At 44.3% G+C, this 17,701-nt stretch overlaps 2 protein-coding genes across 3 annotated transcripts in view; both read right to left on the reverse strand.

The window, feature by feature from the left end:
* The window catches only part of LOC309384265 (uncharacterized protein), a 104,791-nt gene that overhangs the window by 48,193 nt on the left and 38,897 nt on the right, over positions 1 to 17,701 (reverse strand). The window lies entirely within an intron of this gene.
* Positions 1,320 to 17,701, reverse strand: part of LOC309384250 (uncharacterized protein) — a 91,249-nt gene continuing 74,867 nt past the window's right edge. Inside the window, exons 1-2 of one of the 2 annotated variants that reach the window (XM_081937504.1) lie at positions 14,275 to 14,582; positions 1,320 to 5,325 (exon numbers count right to left, since the gene is read on the reverse strand). In XM_081937504.1, coding sequence (XP_081793630.1) covers positions 2,701 to 4,752 — 2,052 coding nt within the window. In that variant the 5' untranslated portion in view covers positions 4,753 to 5,325; positions 14,275 to 14,582 and the 3' untranslated portion in view covers positions 1,320 to 2,700. Of the gene's footprint in view, positions 5,326 to 14,274; positions 14,583 to 17,701 lie in introns of those variants that run through there. The other variant, XM_081937505.1, reaches the window with a different exon arrangement.

Here is a 17,701-nt window from a genome sequence, read left to right on the forward strand (position 1 = left end):
AGTTTGGTTTTGGGGAGTTAACCTGCACTCCCATTTCCCTGCGGTTTCCTTGGCAAGGTTTTTTGAAAGCAGATTTCCTCTTTCCAAGCCCTGCGAGGACAGGACAGGCCAAGGTCTCCAAGATGGCTTTGTGCCTAAAGCAAGAGCGGAAATGAGCATCTCTCAAAGTCTTTCCTGGTGACCACCAAACTGGGCCTTCTTCCTCCCCACAAAATCTATCCATTCAGCTGTTCCTGTTTGTCAAGGCTGCAGTTTTCAAGATCCAGTATCCTCCAAACAACAGATACTTTACACCTTTCAATTTCAGCTTCGAATTTTGATTCTGAGGAAATGGACTGTTCGTCTGAGTGGGGACTTGTGTCTTTTGACCTCGCCCTATAGACCATCCCCTCTGACTCTTAGGCTGGCTTTATTTAATTTCGCTTGATATGGTTATGTAGCCCTGTGAAAAATTCAGAGGCTTTGGGATCATTGAAAGGGTTTCCGACACCTACCTTAACTATTATGAGACATGATAAAGATGGCGCACTAAAATGTGACACCAAGGAAAGAAAACAAGGAAAATTGATTAAATATATTTTTACTATTTTAGTGTGGTACATACTAAAAAAGATTGTAACCTGTCTTTTTGAACAGTGTTGGTGAAATAAACCAACGAATAAAGCTGGAGATCCTGTGCTCAAAACCACAATCCCTTTTCTTCTCAACTCAATATTCCTACAGCTTTTCTCCCTGAAGGTCACCTGTGGGGCACCTTTTACACCTGAAATTTTACACTGGTTTTGTCACTGTCCCAAACTCCCCCAATATACTGTATTTGCTATTCATATGGTATCTTCAATTGCGTGCCACATTCTTGACACAATCTGAACAGACGTGCTTGGTGCACTGAATTCCTGGAACTGTTTTGAAAAGATAAAACTTTGAAACCCCGCCCCCCCCTACTTCTCTACTCTCATTTTCTCCTTATATGAGGAGCCATAATCTGTAACTATAGTCTTGAGTGTTCCTATCCCCAAAAGAAATGCTGGCTGGAGAATTCTGGGGCTGGAAATCCTGAGGCAGGAAAGGAAGAAATAGGCTGGGACTCTGTATGTGATATTTCTATCATCTACCATGCTATAAATGGAAATAACACTCCCAAAAATGTTTTCACATAATTGCACAATTTCTGCAAAAATAAATAGCCAGCAACTGCTTCTGATGATGGGCACATAGCCATGATCAAACTAATACGTTCCAATTTCTTCTTTTCTCCTTCCCATCTAGTATCACTACTGCTTTGTTTGAAGCTACTGAGGAACGAGAGGAGGCTCATATAACGAACAAGGCTTTATTAACTGAACTAGTAAAAACACAACAAGAGAGGCTGGCTCCTGTCTGACAGTTATTCTACTGTTAACTGTCAGACAGGCTGCCAATCAGGTGCTCGCTATTCTCCCACCAGCCGGCATTCTCTCTTCAGCCAATAGGGATCTTCTTAGCTTGCCAGCAGCTACGCCAGGACATAACAATTACATATTAGCTTACAAAAAATCAGACAAATTCTTTATGGTCAAATTAAATACCGTGTTTCCCTGAAAATAAGACAGGGTCTTGGCCTTATTATCGGGGGAGCTTATTGTTTTCTAGCAGGTGGCAGGTGGGGTGGGTGAGAAGGGGTCTAATCGCAAGGCAGCTCTGCAGCAGCAAGAACTTTGAACTTGTGAGAAGTTTTTTTTTTACAGTGTTTCCCTTTGTGCCCAAAGTGGACACAATGGTGGGGAACGCAACAGAGCTGAAAAGGTAATACACTCTGGGACACAATTTGGGGGTTGGTAGGTGAGGCATGGGGCAGGGAAGGGCAGAAGCTCCTGCAACCCATCCATTCCCGGTTGGAACAGCAAATCTCCTCTACTTGCTGGAGGATGAGATGGCGGGAACCAAGCACCTTCCTGCGCCTCAAAAGCGGCTTCGCCCAGGTGCTGGTGCAGGGACTGGTGATGCCCGTGATGCCGGCAGCATGAGGGTATTGGAGGTGCCCAACCTGCTGTAGGCCAGGCGGACCAAGGCACTGAGATTGGCCACAGGTGGCCGCCATCTGCTTCATCATCAGTGGTGGGTTCTGGAGCTGCTGCAGAGTTGCCTGGAGATCTGAGCCCAGTGGCGGCGGAAAATTCTCGGGCCCCCGTGGTGTGAAGTCCCCTGGCAGCCAGGATAGGGAAAGGTGACAGGTGGCTCTCCAAGGTAGCTGCCCCGTTCATGACTGCGCCACCCCCGCCACTCCGTTCCACAAATCGAAACAGGGTGCTGCCGGGCAGGAATTCTGCCAGGCCAGGAGAGCTGGGGGAGCAACTGGCCTCCCAAATAGCCGAGGAGGTGCCTTCCATTCAGGTACTAGGAGCTGGGTTCGGGCGCCGAAGTGCAAGAGAGTTGCGTGCCCAGGCCAGGTGGCGGGCTGCCTAAGAATTTGTGGATCGGCTGGACCTGGCCCAATTTCCGCAGGGGGGAGCATAGAAACCACCATAGCCTTCCGTGGACAAGGTCAGGTTCATGCCAGGGTCCTTTTAGTAGTTTTCGGGGGGGTATTGGGGGGGGGGGGTATTTTAGCCCATGTCCTGAAACATCTGATAGGGCTTAGTATCAGGACATGTCCTATTTTCGGAAAACACAGTACTCAGTTTCTCGTCTGGACATACAATGGGATATTAGAAATGAAATTCAAACCTTCTCTACACTCATCACTTTGGGCCACAGGTGGATTTTCTTGTGTGCAATAAGGGTGGAATGTTGCCTAAAGGACCGTCCACACTTGGGGCATTTAAATGGTTTCTCCCCTGTGTGTATAAGCACATGATTTAGAAGGTTAAACCTAGTACTGAAATCTTTCCCACAGTCTGGACACTCATACAGTTTCTCTCCTGTGTGAGTCCTCTGGTGTTTAACCAGACTAGAATTCTGACTGAATCTTTTCCCACAATCGGAACACACAAAGGGTTTCTCTCCTGTATGAGTCCTCTGGTGTATCACCAGGCTGGAATTGTGACTGAAACATTTCCCACAATCAGGACATTTAAAGGGTTTCTCCCCTGTGTGAGTCCTCTGGTGTATCACGAGTTGGGAACTCTGAGAGAAACGTTTTCCACAAACAGAACATTCAAAGGGTTTCTCTCCTGTGTGAATCCTCTGGTGGCTAATGAGATTGGAACTCTCACTGAAACTTTTCCCACAATTAGGACATTGAAAGGGTTTCTCTCCTGTGTGAATCCTCCTGTGGCTAATGAGGTGGGAACTTTTACTGAAACCTTTCCCACAATCAGGACATTGAAAGGGTTTCTCTCCTGTGTGAATCCTCTGGTGTATTACCAGGTAGCAATTGTGACTGAAAGTTTTCCAACAATCGGGACATTCAAAGGGTTTCTCTCCTGTATGAATCCTCTGGTGGCTAATAAGGTGGGAATTCTGACTGAAACTATTCCCACAATCAGGACATTGAAAGGGTTTCTCTCCTGTGTGAATCCTCTTGTGACTAATGAGGTGGGAACTCTTACTGAAACTTTTCCCACAATCGGAACACACAAAGGGTTTCTCTCCTGTGTGAGTCCTCTGGTGTGTCACCAGACTGGAACTCTGACAGAAACTTTTTCTGCAATCAGGACATTCAAAGGGTTTCTCTCCTGTGTGAGTCCTCTGGTGTATCACCAGACTGGAATTCCGACTGAAACTTTTCCCACAATAAGGACATTCAAAGGGTTTCTCTCCTGTGTGAGTCCTGTGGTGTTTCACCAGGCTGGAATTGGTACTGAAACTTTTCTCACAATCAGGACATTCAAAGGGTTTCTCACCTGTGTGAGTTCTCTGGTGTATCACCAGGCTGGAATTCTGACTGAAACTTTTCCCACAAACAAGACATTGAAACGGTTTCTCTCCTGTATGAGTTCTGTGGTGTTTCAGCAGGCTGGAATTGGTACTGAAACTTTTCTCACAATCAGGACATTCAAAAGGTTTCTCACCTGTGTGAGTTCTCTGGTGTATCACTAGGCTGGAATTCTTACTGAAACTCTTCCCACAAACTGGACATTCAAACGGTTTCTCTCCTGTGTGAGTCCTCTGGTGTGCAACGAGGTGAGAATTCCGACTGAAACTATTCCCACATTCAAGACATTTACAGAGTTTCTCACCTGTGTGAATCGTCTGGTGGCTTATAAGGTTGGAATTAGTACTGAAACCTTTTTTACAATCAGGACATTCAAAGGGTTTCTCACCTGTGTGAGTTCTTTGGTGTATCATGAGCTGGGAATTCTGAGAGAAACTTTTACCACAGTCAGGACATTCAAAAGGTTTCTCGCCTGTGTGAGTTCTCTGGTGCATCATGAGCTGGGAATTCTGAGAGAAACTTTTACCACAGTCAGGACATTCAAAAGGTTTCTCACCTGTGTGAGTTCTCTGGTGTCTAATGAGGTTGGAATTTCTATTGAAAGGTTTTCCACACTCAGAACATTCAAACAGTTTCTCCCTGTTGTGAGTCCTCTGGTGTTGAACGAGGCTGGAATTGGTACTGAATCCTTTACCACAATCAGGACACTCAAAGGGTTTCTCTCCTGCGTGAGTCCTCTGGTGTGACACCACATTGTAATTGTGACTGAAACATTTTTCATAATCAGAACATTCGAACGGTTTCTCCTTGGTGTGAGTCCACATTGCCATGCTTGCTAAAACAAAAACCGCATTGGGAACATTTGTAGGGCTTCTTTCCTGTATGTGTTCTTCCATGGACCACAATGGAGTTATTCTGACCAAAGGTTTGTCCACATTCAGAGCATTTGTATTGCTTTCCTCCAGTCTGGATCATCTCAGGTATAATCAGCTGGTGATTTGCAAGTTGTATGTTTCCCACAACAGGAACCTCTATGGAGCTCTTCCACAACTAATATTCCTGAGAAGGTCAAAAATATGGATGATCCCTTGTGTAGTGGTGCTTTGATTCAAGCTGTTTTCTTCCTCCCAGAGCAAGGCATGCAACACTGTCTGCTCTACGTGACTTTTCAATTTATCTTTTCCTCCCGACTGACGTCCAGATATTTCCCCCTTTTGCTGAATGGAAAAAACAATCTCCCTTGACTTTTCATGTAACGCATGCTTGAATTTCACACACAACCTTTCCCAACTAGAAATCTCTTCTCTGTTTTCTCTCAATTCTTTCTCACCTGCTGAGGAAGGTGAAGAATTGTGTGGCTTTCTGAAGGAAATGGAAAATATTTTGATTTATGGATGGAGTTGCTTTTCCATTCAAGGTTGCTTGTTATCCTCAGTTGTCCAGAGTGCTCTTATTGCCATCCTCGTTGTCTACAAGATTAAAATAAAAAGATATCTTTAATTGTGAATAAAAGGGTTGCAGAAGATTGGGGGGGGGGGGGGACATTTACATTGCAATGAAAAAGTAAACATGCCACAATGCTCCACTAAGCTCTTACATTAATCATGATTCATTGATGAGACATGAAAGACTACCCAGATCCAAGTTTGAATATCCATTCAATGACGAAATTCACTTGTTGACTGGGTCAATCACAAATTCTTTGCAGAGCAAAGGGTTGTTTTCAAATACAGGCAAGTGAAAAAGACAGTACACCCTCTTTGATATCTTTGGTTTTACTTATCCGGACATAAAAATGTCATTTCAAAAGAAAAGAATAATAGAATTCGAAAGGATCTTGGAGATCTTCTAATCCAGCCCCTGCTCAATGAGGAGACCCTACACCATTTCAAATAAGAGACTATCTCATCTCTTCTGAAAAGCCTCCAGTGATGGAGCACCAGAACTTCAGAAGTCCAGCCGTTCTGCTGGTTAGTTGTTCTCACCATTTGGAAATTTCTCACTGCTTCCATAGTATAAAGAGGCCAAGTAGCAACCAAGTGCTGCTAATAAAGTGACCTTGACTAATTGACCATCAGCAAATGTGGCTACATCGATAATAACTGAAGCTGTAAGAGCTTCCTGGTCTGATAAAGAATAAAGAATGAGCAAGACTTGCCAGAATGTTCCCTGGGATCATGCCTAATTGCTGGAAATGTGGTCACAGAGAGGGGACCTATTTCCATCAGTGGTGGACCTGCCCAATGGCGATTAAATACTGGAAAAAAATCAGGCAGTGGTTAATAGAAATCACCCAACATCAATTAGATTTGAAACCTGAAACCTTCCTGTTAGGACTCAAACCCCCAGATATCAACATGGAGATATGGTTTTTGGTGTTGCACATAACCATTGCGGCAAGACTGGCATTTGCCCAGGAATGGAAGAGCGATCAAATACCAATGGATAGGGCAGTAATAAATAAAATTAATGAATGCGCAGAATCGGATAGACTAACAAAATTAATTAAAGGAAAAAAGGACTCAGAATTCTATAACTCGTGGAAGAGGTGGTATAATTGGGTACGGGAACGACCGAATAATAACAACGGAAGCAATAATATATGTTTAAATCAGATACTGGTAAATAATATTAATCAGAAATTAAAGGACAAATAAGAATTGATGAAGTAGGTATGCTGACTAGATGGGCTGCATATAGTGTAAATGTTGGTGTTAAATATTAGGCCTACTATTAGGACGGTAATGTTAAGTTTGGTTATTTAAACGTTATGATTTCTTGCGCTGTGACGGCAATATGTTTAAAATTATGTTTGTATGATTTTATTTTTATAAGAATAAATAAAAATTTTCAAAAATTTAAAAAATATATATAATAATAAAAAAAAGAATGAGCAATGATCTTAGAAAAGCAATTGTTTCTCCTCATCAGTATGGGAAGGTTTAAAAGGCCATTTCCAAACAATTTAAAATTCATCATTCTACAGTGAGGAAGATTATTCACAAGTGGAAGATCGAGCTCAAATTTGACATATGTGTAGCCATTTTATTTAGCTCTTTATTATACTCATTTATTCTTTTTCTTCCTCTTTACTATGTAAGGAGGGCTTTCAGGCTCGCCACATTCTTAAGGTGAGGGGAAGGAGCGAGTAGATGGTAAGATTGTTTTGGCTAGGTGACCTTCTTTCCCGTGGGAACAGAGGCTGCTCCGGGTGTGAAGGGAAGGTGGAGTTTGAAGACACCAGGCAATGTGGATTGAGTGTTTATTGGAGAATGCTACTTTTGAGGGATGTTTCTAACTTACAATCCTATGTGGTGAAATTATGGTTTGTGTCGGATCCATTCTGGAGAGAAATGGGGTTATTCGTGTTAAAGAGAAATGGGGTTATTCGTGTTAAAGAGAAGAACCTGAGCGACTCAATTTTTACACTTTTCATAATGCAAGCATTCTTTGTAACACATTAAACTAAGACTTTATGTAGATGGTACATTTGGGGGAACAACAAGGCTATAAAGTTGATTGAGAAAAACCAGGCCAGCTAAGCCTGACTTTACTGGAAACAGCTGGAGTCAGTTTCAAGAAGCTGACGTAAGGGGATTGATTGTCTTGTTATGTTCTTATTGTTTCCTAATATGATAGAAAGAGATCGAGGAACTTTCCACAAAGGGGATTTTTTGGCTGGAAACTGATTGACAAGTTGCCAAGGTATTGTATAACATGAAATTGTATAACACGGACATGTAAGGAGGTAGTCTATTACTTCAAAATGTACTTAAATCTTTTATTCAGAGCTATCCGACATTCTCTTTCTACCTTTCATGATTGAGAATCCTTTTGCAAAAGTTTATACAATTGTATTTTAAATAAATATGCTTTTTATTGTCCATGGTCTCTTTGTTCTTCTATGAGAGAGAAGTTGCTTGTCTCACACGGAATTACAACAGACTTTGCCAATTTGATATCTACCTAAATAAAAGAAATTTGTTTTCGAAGATGGACTTTGCACATTTCTTCTTTGAATGGGTTTCATCACTTGGAAACCTGACATTATTCTCCAAAAACTGATCCCAAGCAGGGGTTGCTATTCAGGGTCCTGAGCCCTGGCGGCTCACCTGTAGCATTCCTACTGGGCAACAGCAAATATCAGGGAAGATGGCAGAAGGACGACCACCAGGGGCGCCAGAACACAAGTGTAAACTCTGCGGCGGGCCCTGTCTTGGCTTATCAGTCCAGCCACCAGATCCCCAATTGATTCCCCAGGAGACAATCCAAGTGACTGCTGTCGTGGAAGATATCGCACACCAGATGGAGCCCGCCCAAAATCCCTGGTCGAATGGTCCACAAGCACAGGGATCCAGCGGATGAAGAGGGACCTGCTCAGCCAAACCACCCTTCCGGACCCACTCATCAATCACCCGATAACAACGGCCTGGGAATCCCGAGCTTGGAGTGGAGGGCAGGCACTGGACCCATAGGATCCATGGTGGATCTCAACAAAATGGTTGAATGGCAATACCAAACCATTCTGATCTAGGCTTCCTGAGAAAGCGTAAATATGAATTATGGTCATTCACAGCCCGTAATGATTCACAAACAGTCTGTGAAGAGTCTGACAGATATCTGCTCGAGTTGCCAAAGTCTTTCAGGTTAATATTGATAAGCACCCACCTTTATCTCCCTTGAAATGCTGCCAGAGACCTAATTGCCAATTAGTTTTGCAAGGCCAAATGTAGCAGTCAAACAGAGCTTCTCAGAGTTTGAACTGACCAGAATGAACTGATTGCTTCCTGCAAAGGCTCACATCTGTTTGTTCCTCTTTTATGTCTTATGGGAGGGGCCAATCATCTCCAAGCCTTGCTCCCGAGTCGCCCCTTTTGTCTTAACTGTTCTTGCCTTCTGACAGCTCTGTGCATGCGCACACTGGGAATATGCTCACACTGTTCTTCTGCCTCGCTGATGTCAGACTCTGGAGGCAGCATATTACTACTGGATGGCTTTGGCCCCCTGTCTGCCTCCGACGCAGAGCCTTTGTTTGAGCCTTCCCCAGACTCCAGGACTGGCCCATGTTCCTCCTCACTGTCCATCTCTGCTGCCAGCTCGGCAGACCACAACACCAAACGGTGATGTGCAACCAGACCTTGGGAGAACTACCCGACCAGCTCATCATTGGACGTGAAGGCAGAGGTCCACCAGGGAGGAAAGTACCCCCAAGGAGAGGCCGAACAACATGCGCTTCCAGCCTGTCAACTTTCAGTCTCACTCAGTTGTTGGGAGACCTATCCTCTCCTCAGGCGGTCTACTGCTGCTGGAGATCTACTGCCATTGCACCATTTGCCCTCAAGAGAACACAGCAGTACGAGAAGAAGGAGAAGCCCGCAGATAACTCATTGAAGAACCATCCCACCCTGCTACACCTTCCACTAGCGGATCAGATTCCTCCCGGATGGGCGTTCTATCCAAGTAGGGGATGGGTTTGAGACTGGACTCAAATGGCCCAAGCTCCAGCACCACTACCAACGCCACTGCCAGTTCCATGTGCAAAAGCACTGATGCCTTTCAAGACTGTGATTGATGGAACTGCAGGAAAACTTGCGTTTTTCCTGAATAGAGCATGGTCCTGCATCGATCGGCATGGAGATGAATTCCACGACAACGCACAGCTCGCCCAAGTCCTGGGGGATAATCTGGAGGAGGAGGCATCCAAAAAGTTCACCCAGCTCCACGATGAAGGCTCACCTGAACTAAACAACATGGACAACTTCCTGAGAGAGCTCAGGGCCCAATTTGAGAATTCTTCCCGAGCACAAGAGGCAGAAGCAGAAATCAAAAGCATCAGGCAGAAGGGAAACCAGCCAAGGAACTAGTGCTTGAACTCAGACACCTGGCCACTAGCCTAAGACACTGGTAGGAGAGAGTCCTGGTGCACTATTTCAAGGAAAGCCGAGATGAGAAGCTGCTAAAAATTTGCCTTTGCCGTGGGCTGTCTAAAGAAAGAATCCTTGAGTGGTATTGAGCAGCCACTGCTATGGACAATGCGCTCAGAGAGAACCACAGAAGCAACACTGAAAAACAACCCCGGACCACTGGGGCACCACTCCACATCACGCCAGTGAGGGATGCCAAACAGCAGCCACCCCAGCTTCAGTAAAGTGCTTCCATTGCGGCCAACAAGGGCACCGTGCCTCAGAGTGCTTGGCACCACCCCAGTACCTCAAGTGAGAGCACCCACTCCCCAAAAAGGGAAAAAGACATTGAGAAAACTGCCAAAGAGAAGCAAGTTTGCATGCCAAGACATCGAGGTCCTTAACCCCCAACAAACCACAAGGGAGGGAGAATTACCCATCATACAGGATGGAGACGGCGAAGAAGATGACCCAATGGTAAGTGAAGCCATCCAATCTTTTAAAATAAAAGGAATTTTAACTGTGTCCCCACAGGTGTAGAGGGGCCCATAGATATCATTATAGATACTGCAGCTCACGATGCTTCATTAGCCCCGATTCTGTGCGCAGCCTAGGTATAGAAACAAAAGCACGAATGACCCCTATCCGATTCCAACAAGTAGATGGATCCATGATAGGCGGAAGTCCTGCCACGCATGTAACCGAAAAAATAAAACTAACTATGGGAAAGCACTGGGAAATAACCCGGTTTATAGTAGTGCCAAAAATGACTCAATCAGTAATCCTGGGTCTTGTCTGGCTAGACAAATGGCGCCCAACAATAAGCTGGGAGGGTAGCTACAGGAGAATTAAATTAGCGCTTGGTCCCGAGTCACCTCCTGAACAAAACAACAACCAAATTGAACCCCAGGAGACCCCAACAAATTCCCCCCACAATCGAGACCTAGCTGAGGTTTTCAGTGAGGAGGAGTGCAATGTACTACCCCCCCCCCCATCATCACATTGACTGTGCCATTGAGTTCATACATACCAAGTTCTTGGGACCTTTTCAAATAATTAAAAGTAATAAAACCAGTAACTGCGCAACTTAAACTGCCTTGCTTGTTAGGGAAAATGCATCCAGTTTTCCATAGTAGTTTGTTAAAGCCGTTTGTTACTTCCTCTTTGCGGCCAACAGATCGTGCCACTCCAAAGCTTTTGATTATTGCTGGGCATGAACATTATGAAGTTAAAAGAATATTGGATTCTACAATTTACAGAGGGAAATTACAATATTTAATTCATTGGAAAAGGGTATCCCATTTCAGAAGCCACCTGGGCAAAAAGCTGGAAAGTCAATGCTAATAGATTGCTTCAGAGGTTCCAAGAAATGTATCCACACAAACCCAAAGGGGATCTTGCGGTTGGCAGGGGAGGTTAGTTTTATATGTATATGTGTTGTTGTATTTAACCTAATTGCAATCTTTATATATTCCGCCTCATTGGAGGAGTTTCCTTTCGGTTGAGGGGGGCAACCTGTCGAGCCCGAATTTGACATGTGTAGCCATTTTATTTAGTTCTTTATTATACTCATTTATTCCTTTTCTTTCTCTTTGGTATGTAAGGGGAGCTTTTGGGCTCGCCACATTCTTAAGGTGAGGGGAAGGAGCGAATAGAATAGATAGTAAGGATTGTTTTGGCTAGGTGACCTTCTTTCCCATGGGAACAGAGGCTGCTTCTGGGAAAGTGGAGTTTGAAGACAATGTGGATTGAGTGTTTATTGGAGAATGCTACTTTTGAGGGATGTTTCTAACTTACAATACTAGGTGGTGTAATTTCAGTTTGTGTTGGATCCAGAATTACAACAGATTTTTGCCAATTTGATGTCTACCTAAATAAAAGAAATTTGTTTTCGAAGATGGACTTTGCACATTTCTCATTTGAATGGGCTTCATCATTTGGAAACCTGACATGGAAAACATTCAGGACAGTTGCCAATCTTCCCAGGAGTGGATGTCCAAGAAAATTCACCCCAAGGTCAGACGATGCAATGGCCAGAGAAATTGAAAAAAAAAAAAAAGAGAGTTATATCTCAGACTCTACAGGCTTCAGTTAGCATGTTAAATATCAAGATTCATGACAGTGCAATTAGAAAAAACTGAACAAGGATGGTTCGTTTGGAAGGGTTGCTCTTCTCTCTAAAAACGTCATAGCAACAAAGCTGAGGTTTGCAAAGTTGCATCTGAACAAATCACAGGAATTCTGGAACACCGTCCTTTGCACAGACCAGACCAAAGTGGAGATGTTCGGCCATAATGACATGTTTGTCATTATGTGACAAACAGTGATACATTTGACGAAAACCAAACACAGCATATCAGCACAAGCATCTCGTAGAAACCATCAAGCACGGTGGTAGAGCAGTGATGATTTGGGCTTGTTTTGCTGCCCACAGGACCTGGACACTTTCCAGTCTTTGAGTTGACCATGAATGCCTCTCTATAGCAAAGTATGGTAGAGTCAAAAGTGAGGCCATCTATCCAATAGCTAAAGCTTGGCTGACATGGAATTATGGAAGAGGATAATGGTTGCAAAACACATCAGCAAATCTACAACAGAATGGCTGGAAAAGAAACAAGGTGTCGCAATGGCAGTCAAACTCCAGACCTCAACCCAATTGGCGGGACCCCAAGAGAGTTGTGCATTAAAAAAACACCCACAAACCTCAATGAACTGAAGCAATGTTGTAGAGAAGAGTGGGCCAATATTCCTGCCCAACGCTGCAAGGGACTGATAAAGTCACACAGAAAAGAATTTCTTCTACTTGTTGCAGCTAAAGGTGATTCTACATATTATTATTGAATCAAAGATTTTTCACACATGAATTCTCCATTTTGGCTTTCTTTTTATAAAATAAATGATGACCTGATGTAATACGTCATGTGTTGTTGTCCATCTGCGGTTGTATTTACCTACTTTTAAGAATGTCTAGGGACCAAATGATTTTTACTATATCCTGATATATAAAATCACAGAAGTCAAGGAGAGTGTCCTTTCTTTTCCACATGACTATATATGGAAGTCCTGGGGAGAGTTTATACATTTGGAGATATATACATTCAGAGAGAAATAATACACGCTCCTACAATATGGAGGAAATATATGTTTTTGAAGCCCGAAAAATATCTCAAAATGGTTATAGTCAAACCTTCTGCGCTAAAGTTAATCAGGAATCTAATCAATTTGATGATTGCTCATATGTTGAGATGGCAAGATTGAAGTTCGGGTCTCAACAGAGTTCTGAGGCCATGGAAACATTTACAGGAAACCAGTAGCCTGTGGATTTGACTATGTGACCAAAGCCACAGAAAGCATGCTTGGCTATTTTTATAATTTCTACATCTTATGTGCCAGCTGCCTCTTAGTGTATGTAAGTGAAAGTGAAAGGGAAAAAAATGTACATATCTGCCTTGCACTATGCTCTTGGTTCCTTCCTTCTTAGAAAGGACCCATATTTATTCAGATGAATAAAAACATTGGTTAATCAACACACACGCTTGGACTCTGTCTTTAATTTTACTGAGCCACACCTGTCAATCTGCATGACACTAGCTTTACAGATGTGGGGGCTTTAATTGATGAAATGATGCCTAAACACTCTGCAATATTTGAAGCACCTGTTTTGCCCATGGTAGCACTGAGCTCCACTAAAGGCAGAAAATACTTTCCACAAACTATTTGGTAACATCCCAATTGAAGTAGTCCTCACTTACTGACTGCAATTGGGACTGGCATCTGTGTCACTAAGTGGCCCGGTCGTGAAGCATGATGCCACAACAATGCTAACTTACATTTTTCTTCCTACAATTTATTTAGCTTTTAATGTGTATGCATCTTTTTATGTCCCTAAGCTGCCCACAGTAGTGTCATGGTAAGGTTGGTGGCCAATAAACTTTATAAATACATACAACTGAGCAATCAAAACATTTGTTAATAGCTATTGTTAAAAAAGTGTCGGGTTAAGCAGAGTTGAACCTGGTTAATACCCAGATAGGGGCATTATCATAGGGGCATGAACCTGGTTAATACCCAGATAGGGGCAATAGGAAAACAAATGGAAGTAAAACAACCCAGAAACGACCAGAGGAAAATCAGTCCGATCTTGTTGCCCAAAAAACATCAGATCCATAAAAGAATAATAAAGTTGGGGAGGGGGGACTTGGAGGTCTTCATCTAGGCAGAAGACCCAATTCCATCCTGAACATGGCTGTCCAATCTCCTCTTAAAACCCTCCAGTGATGGGAGCACCCACAACCTCTGGAGGGAAGCCATTCCCAAAAGAATCCACCTTCACTTGGAAGAGACTTTTCCAATCTTCCCACCAGGAGGAGAATTGCAGCCACCAGTTTCACAGCCTGCAGCACCAGTGGGCTTAAATTCGGGGAGGGGAGGAACCTGCAGCAGCAGCAGCTGAGATGCTTCAGCCCAGTTGCTTCTCTGCTTCCAGGGCTCTCCTCCCACCTGCCCTCCGCTCACCTTCCAGCTGCTGCTTCGACCGTGGGAAGAGCACAAAAGCCGCTCTGCACACCACTCTCCTCCCATGAGTCATCCGGAAGAGGAAGTTCCTCTGCGCTTCTCCTCTCCTCCCATCCTTTCTAGCAATAAAGTACTCAGTGGTTTAAAACTCCCCTTTTAAGCCCAAGAACAAATGGCACTTTGCTGATTATTTTCTAGGCACAGATGTTGCCTGACCGCCATCTAGCGACTGGAGGTGGGAAAACACGCCTTTCCAGGCTCCACCAAGGCGTTTGGGAGATGTTTTCAGTGATTACATGACAGCAGGTCGTTTTCGACTCCTAGCAACTGAGCCAATTGAAATAGTGAAACGTAATTCTACTTAGCTTCGTTTTTGGTGCCTTTGGGTCAAGTCTTAATGCTTGGGTCTTGCAGTTTCCATTGGAAGGGTTTTTGGAAGTGGTTCCCCCTCCCCGCTTTCCTGCTTCCGAGGCCTGAGAGCATTGGCCAAAGTTTAACGGATGCTTTTGCCCTCCAGGTGAGACTGGAACTGAGCGTTTCTCTGTCTCTGATCTGGTGTCTTCATCACGACACCAAACTGGATCTTCTTCCTCCCCATAAAATATGCCCATTGACCTGTTTCTGCTGCTCCAACAGCCAATTCAAGACTGCACCTTTCAAGATCGATCAATCAGGGTAGAGCTGGCAGGGACCTTGGTGGTCTTCTAGTCCACCCCCTGCTCAAGCAGGAGACCCTATTTCAGACAAATGACTAATCAGCCTATTTTTAAAAACTTCCAGTGATGACACAGCCACAACCTCTGAAGGCAAGCTGTTCCAGTGGTTAATTGTTCTTCCCGTTAGGAAGTTTCTCCTTAATTCTAAGTTGATTCTCTCCTTGATTAGTTTTCATCCAATGTTTCTTGTCCTGCCTTCTGGTGCTTTGGAAAATAACTTCACCCCTCCTCTTTGTAACAGCCACTGAAATATTGAAATTTTGCTATCATGGCCCCCTTTGTCATTCTTTTCATTAGACTGGACCAGTGATGGGGAACCTTTTTGTAAACACGTGTCAAAATTGTGTGTGCATGCCAACACACCCACAATGCAATGTGCCCTGCTCACCCACACATGCGATCACACCCCTCTGCGTGGTGGGTGCGAGGTCCTCAGGCCTCAAGAAAGCCTCCGGAGCCTGGGGGAGGGTGAAAAATGGGCCCAACAGGCCAACTAGAACTTGGGTTTCCAAACTTCCGCTTGGCCCGTTGGGCCTGTTTTTCGCCCTCCCCAGACTCCAGAGGCTTTCCTGAAGCCTGGGGAGGGCGAAAAGGCCTTCCCTAGGCCCTCGGGAAGGCTGAAAATCAACTGGACTGATTTCCGGAAGGCTGAAAATCCAGCGTATGCACACTGGAGCTGACAGCTCGGATGCCGGCAGATATGGCTCCGTGTGCTACCTGTGGCACGTGTGCCATAGGCTTGCCATCACAGAACTAGACATACCCAGTTCCTGTAACCATTCCATGTTTTAGCTTCTAGGCCCCTAATCATCTTTGTTGCTCTTCTCTGCATGCTTTCAAGGGTCTCAATATCTTTTTATATCGTGGTGACAAGAATTGCATGCAGTATTCCAAGGGTGCTCTTACTAAGGCTTTGTAAAGCAGTAGTATAACTTCACATTATCTTAATTGTATCCCTCTATTAAAGCAGCCTAGGATTGTATTGGTTATTTTGGCTGCTGCCAGTCACTGTTGGATCACATTTAAGTGATTGTCCACTAGGATTTCAAGATCCCAATCAATTGCTGGCATTAAACCAGGTTATACCTAGTTTGTACCTACGCAGTTTGCTTTTCTTTTTCTAAGTGTAAATGATTGATTATTGATCTGTGTTGAATATTACTTTCTTAGATAGGGCTCACTGTTCAAGTCTGTCAAGTCAGTTTGGATCTTGTCTTTTGGGGTGTTGGCAATTCCTGCCAGCTTAGTATTGTCTGCAAATTTGATGAGTTTCCCTCCTATCCCCTCGTCTAGATAGTTTATGAAGATTTTGGTGAGTACCGGGCTTAAAACTCAATCTGGGGATACCCCACTGCTTACTTCACTCCATGTGGGTGTAGTTCCTGTTAGATATTAGCATATATCGAGGCAAGTCTCCTCTCTGGTCCGCTGCTACAGCGGGAAACAGGTATCGTTCTGATTGGTCGAGGGGCGTACCCGATCCCTATAAAAGGGGAACCCTCCGACCACAGAGCAAGCTGGATCACTACTACTATTAATAAAGAGCTGATAAGTCACTCCGTGTCCGTAGTCTGTTCTCTCGTTGCCCCGATCTAACAGTTCCATTGAGGACTACATGTTGAATAGGATTTCTCAGCCAGTTAGAAACCCATCTGGTGGTGTTGTGTATCCCACATTTTTCTAGTTTGCCAAAAAGTAGCTTGTGATCTACTTTATCAAATGCTTTACTGAGTGATGCGGAAAAGGAAGTTCCCCCGCGCTTCTCCTTTCCTCCCAACCTTTCTAACAATGCAGTACTCAAATGTTTTAAAATTCTTTTTTTAAGCTCCAGCAGGGATGGCACTAATGTCTTGAATGGCTTTCTAGGCACAAATGTTGCCTTCTGGTGCTTTGGAAAATAAGTTGACTCCTTCCTCTTTATGGCAGCCACTGAAATATTGGAATACTGCTATCATGTCTCCCCTTGTTCTTCTTTTCATTAGACTAGAGTCTAGTGGTCTGCAACATTAAGGACTCAAAGAGCCATTTTGGACCCATTTTCCACAGAAAACAACTCTCTGACGGGCGAGCATCTTTGTGAGGGACTCCGGCTTTTTCCGAGCTTGATCCCTGGGTTAGGCATGCAAGGTTCGGCAGGACCAGCCGCCTTTCCTCGTTTGGAGAAAGACGGAGCGTCCTCGTCAAAGACGCTGGCCTGTCAGCTGGGCAACCCGCCCACTCCGTCTGCCTTCGCTGCACTTTGGCCAAGCCCTGCCACTCACATGAGGAGGGCAGCCCCAAGGAAGGCTGCTCAGAGCAACTCTTCTCTCTAGTGAGATTTAAGCTCTGCAAGGATGCAGGTAGAAAGAATCTCTCCTGTCTAGATGTGGTTTGGAAGCAAGGAGAGTGGATGTTTCCAGTTGTTGTCCCGTGTTTCATGATTCTATTGATCAGATGAAGCTGGAAATCATTTTAGCAGCTGTGCACACAAACAAGAACTTCATAAATATTTATGGCACCACACCTCCCTAATCTTGAGAAGCTAAGTAGGTCAGGCTTCACTCTTCAAGGTTTGTTCAGTTGCAAAAGTGGGTTTTGGGGGAGTTAATCTGCACTCCCATTTCCTTGGCAAGGTTTTTTGAAAGCAGATTTCCCCTTTCCAAGGCCTGCGAGGACAGGACAGGCCAAGGTCTCTGAGATGGCTTTGTGCCTAAAGCAGGACCGGAAACGGG

Source organism: Natrix helvetica, assembly GCF_964273705.1.
Source record: "Natrix helvetica genome assembly, chromosome: 1".
Taxonomy (NCBI): domain Eukaryota; kingdom Metazoa; phylum Chordata; class Lepidosauria; order Squamata; family Natricidae; genus Natrix; species Natrix helvetica.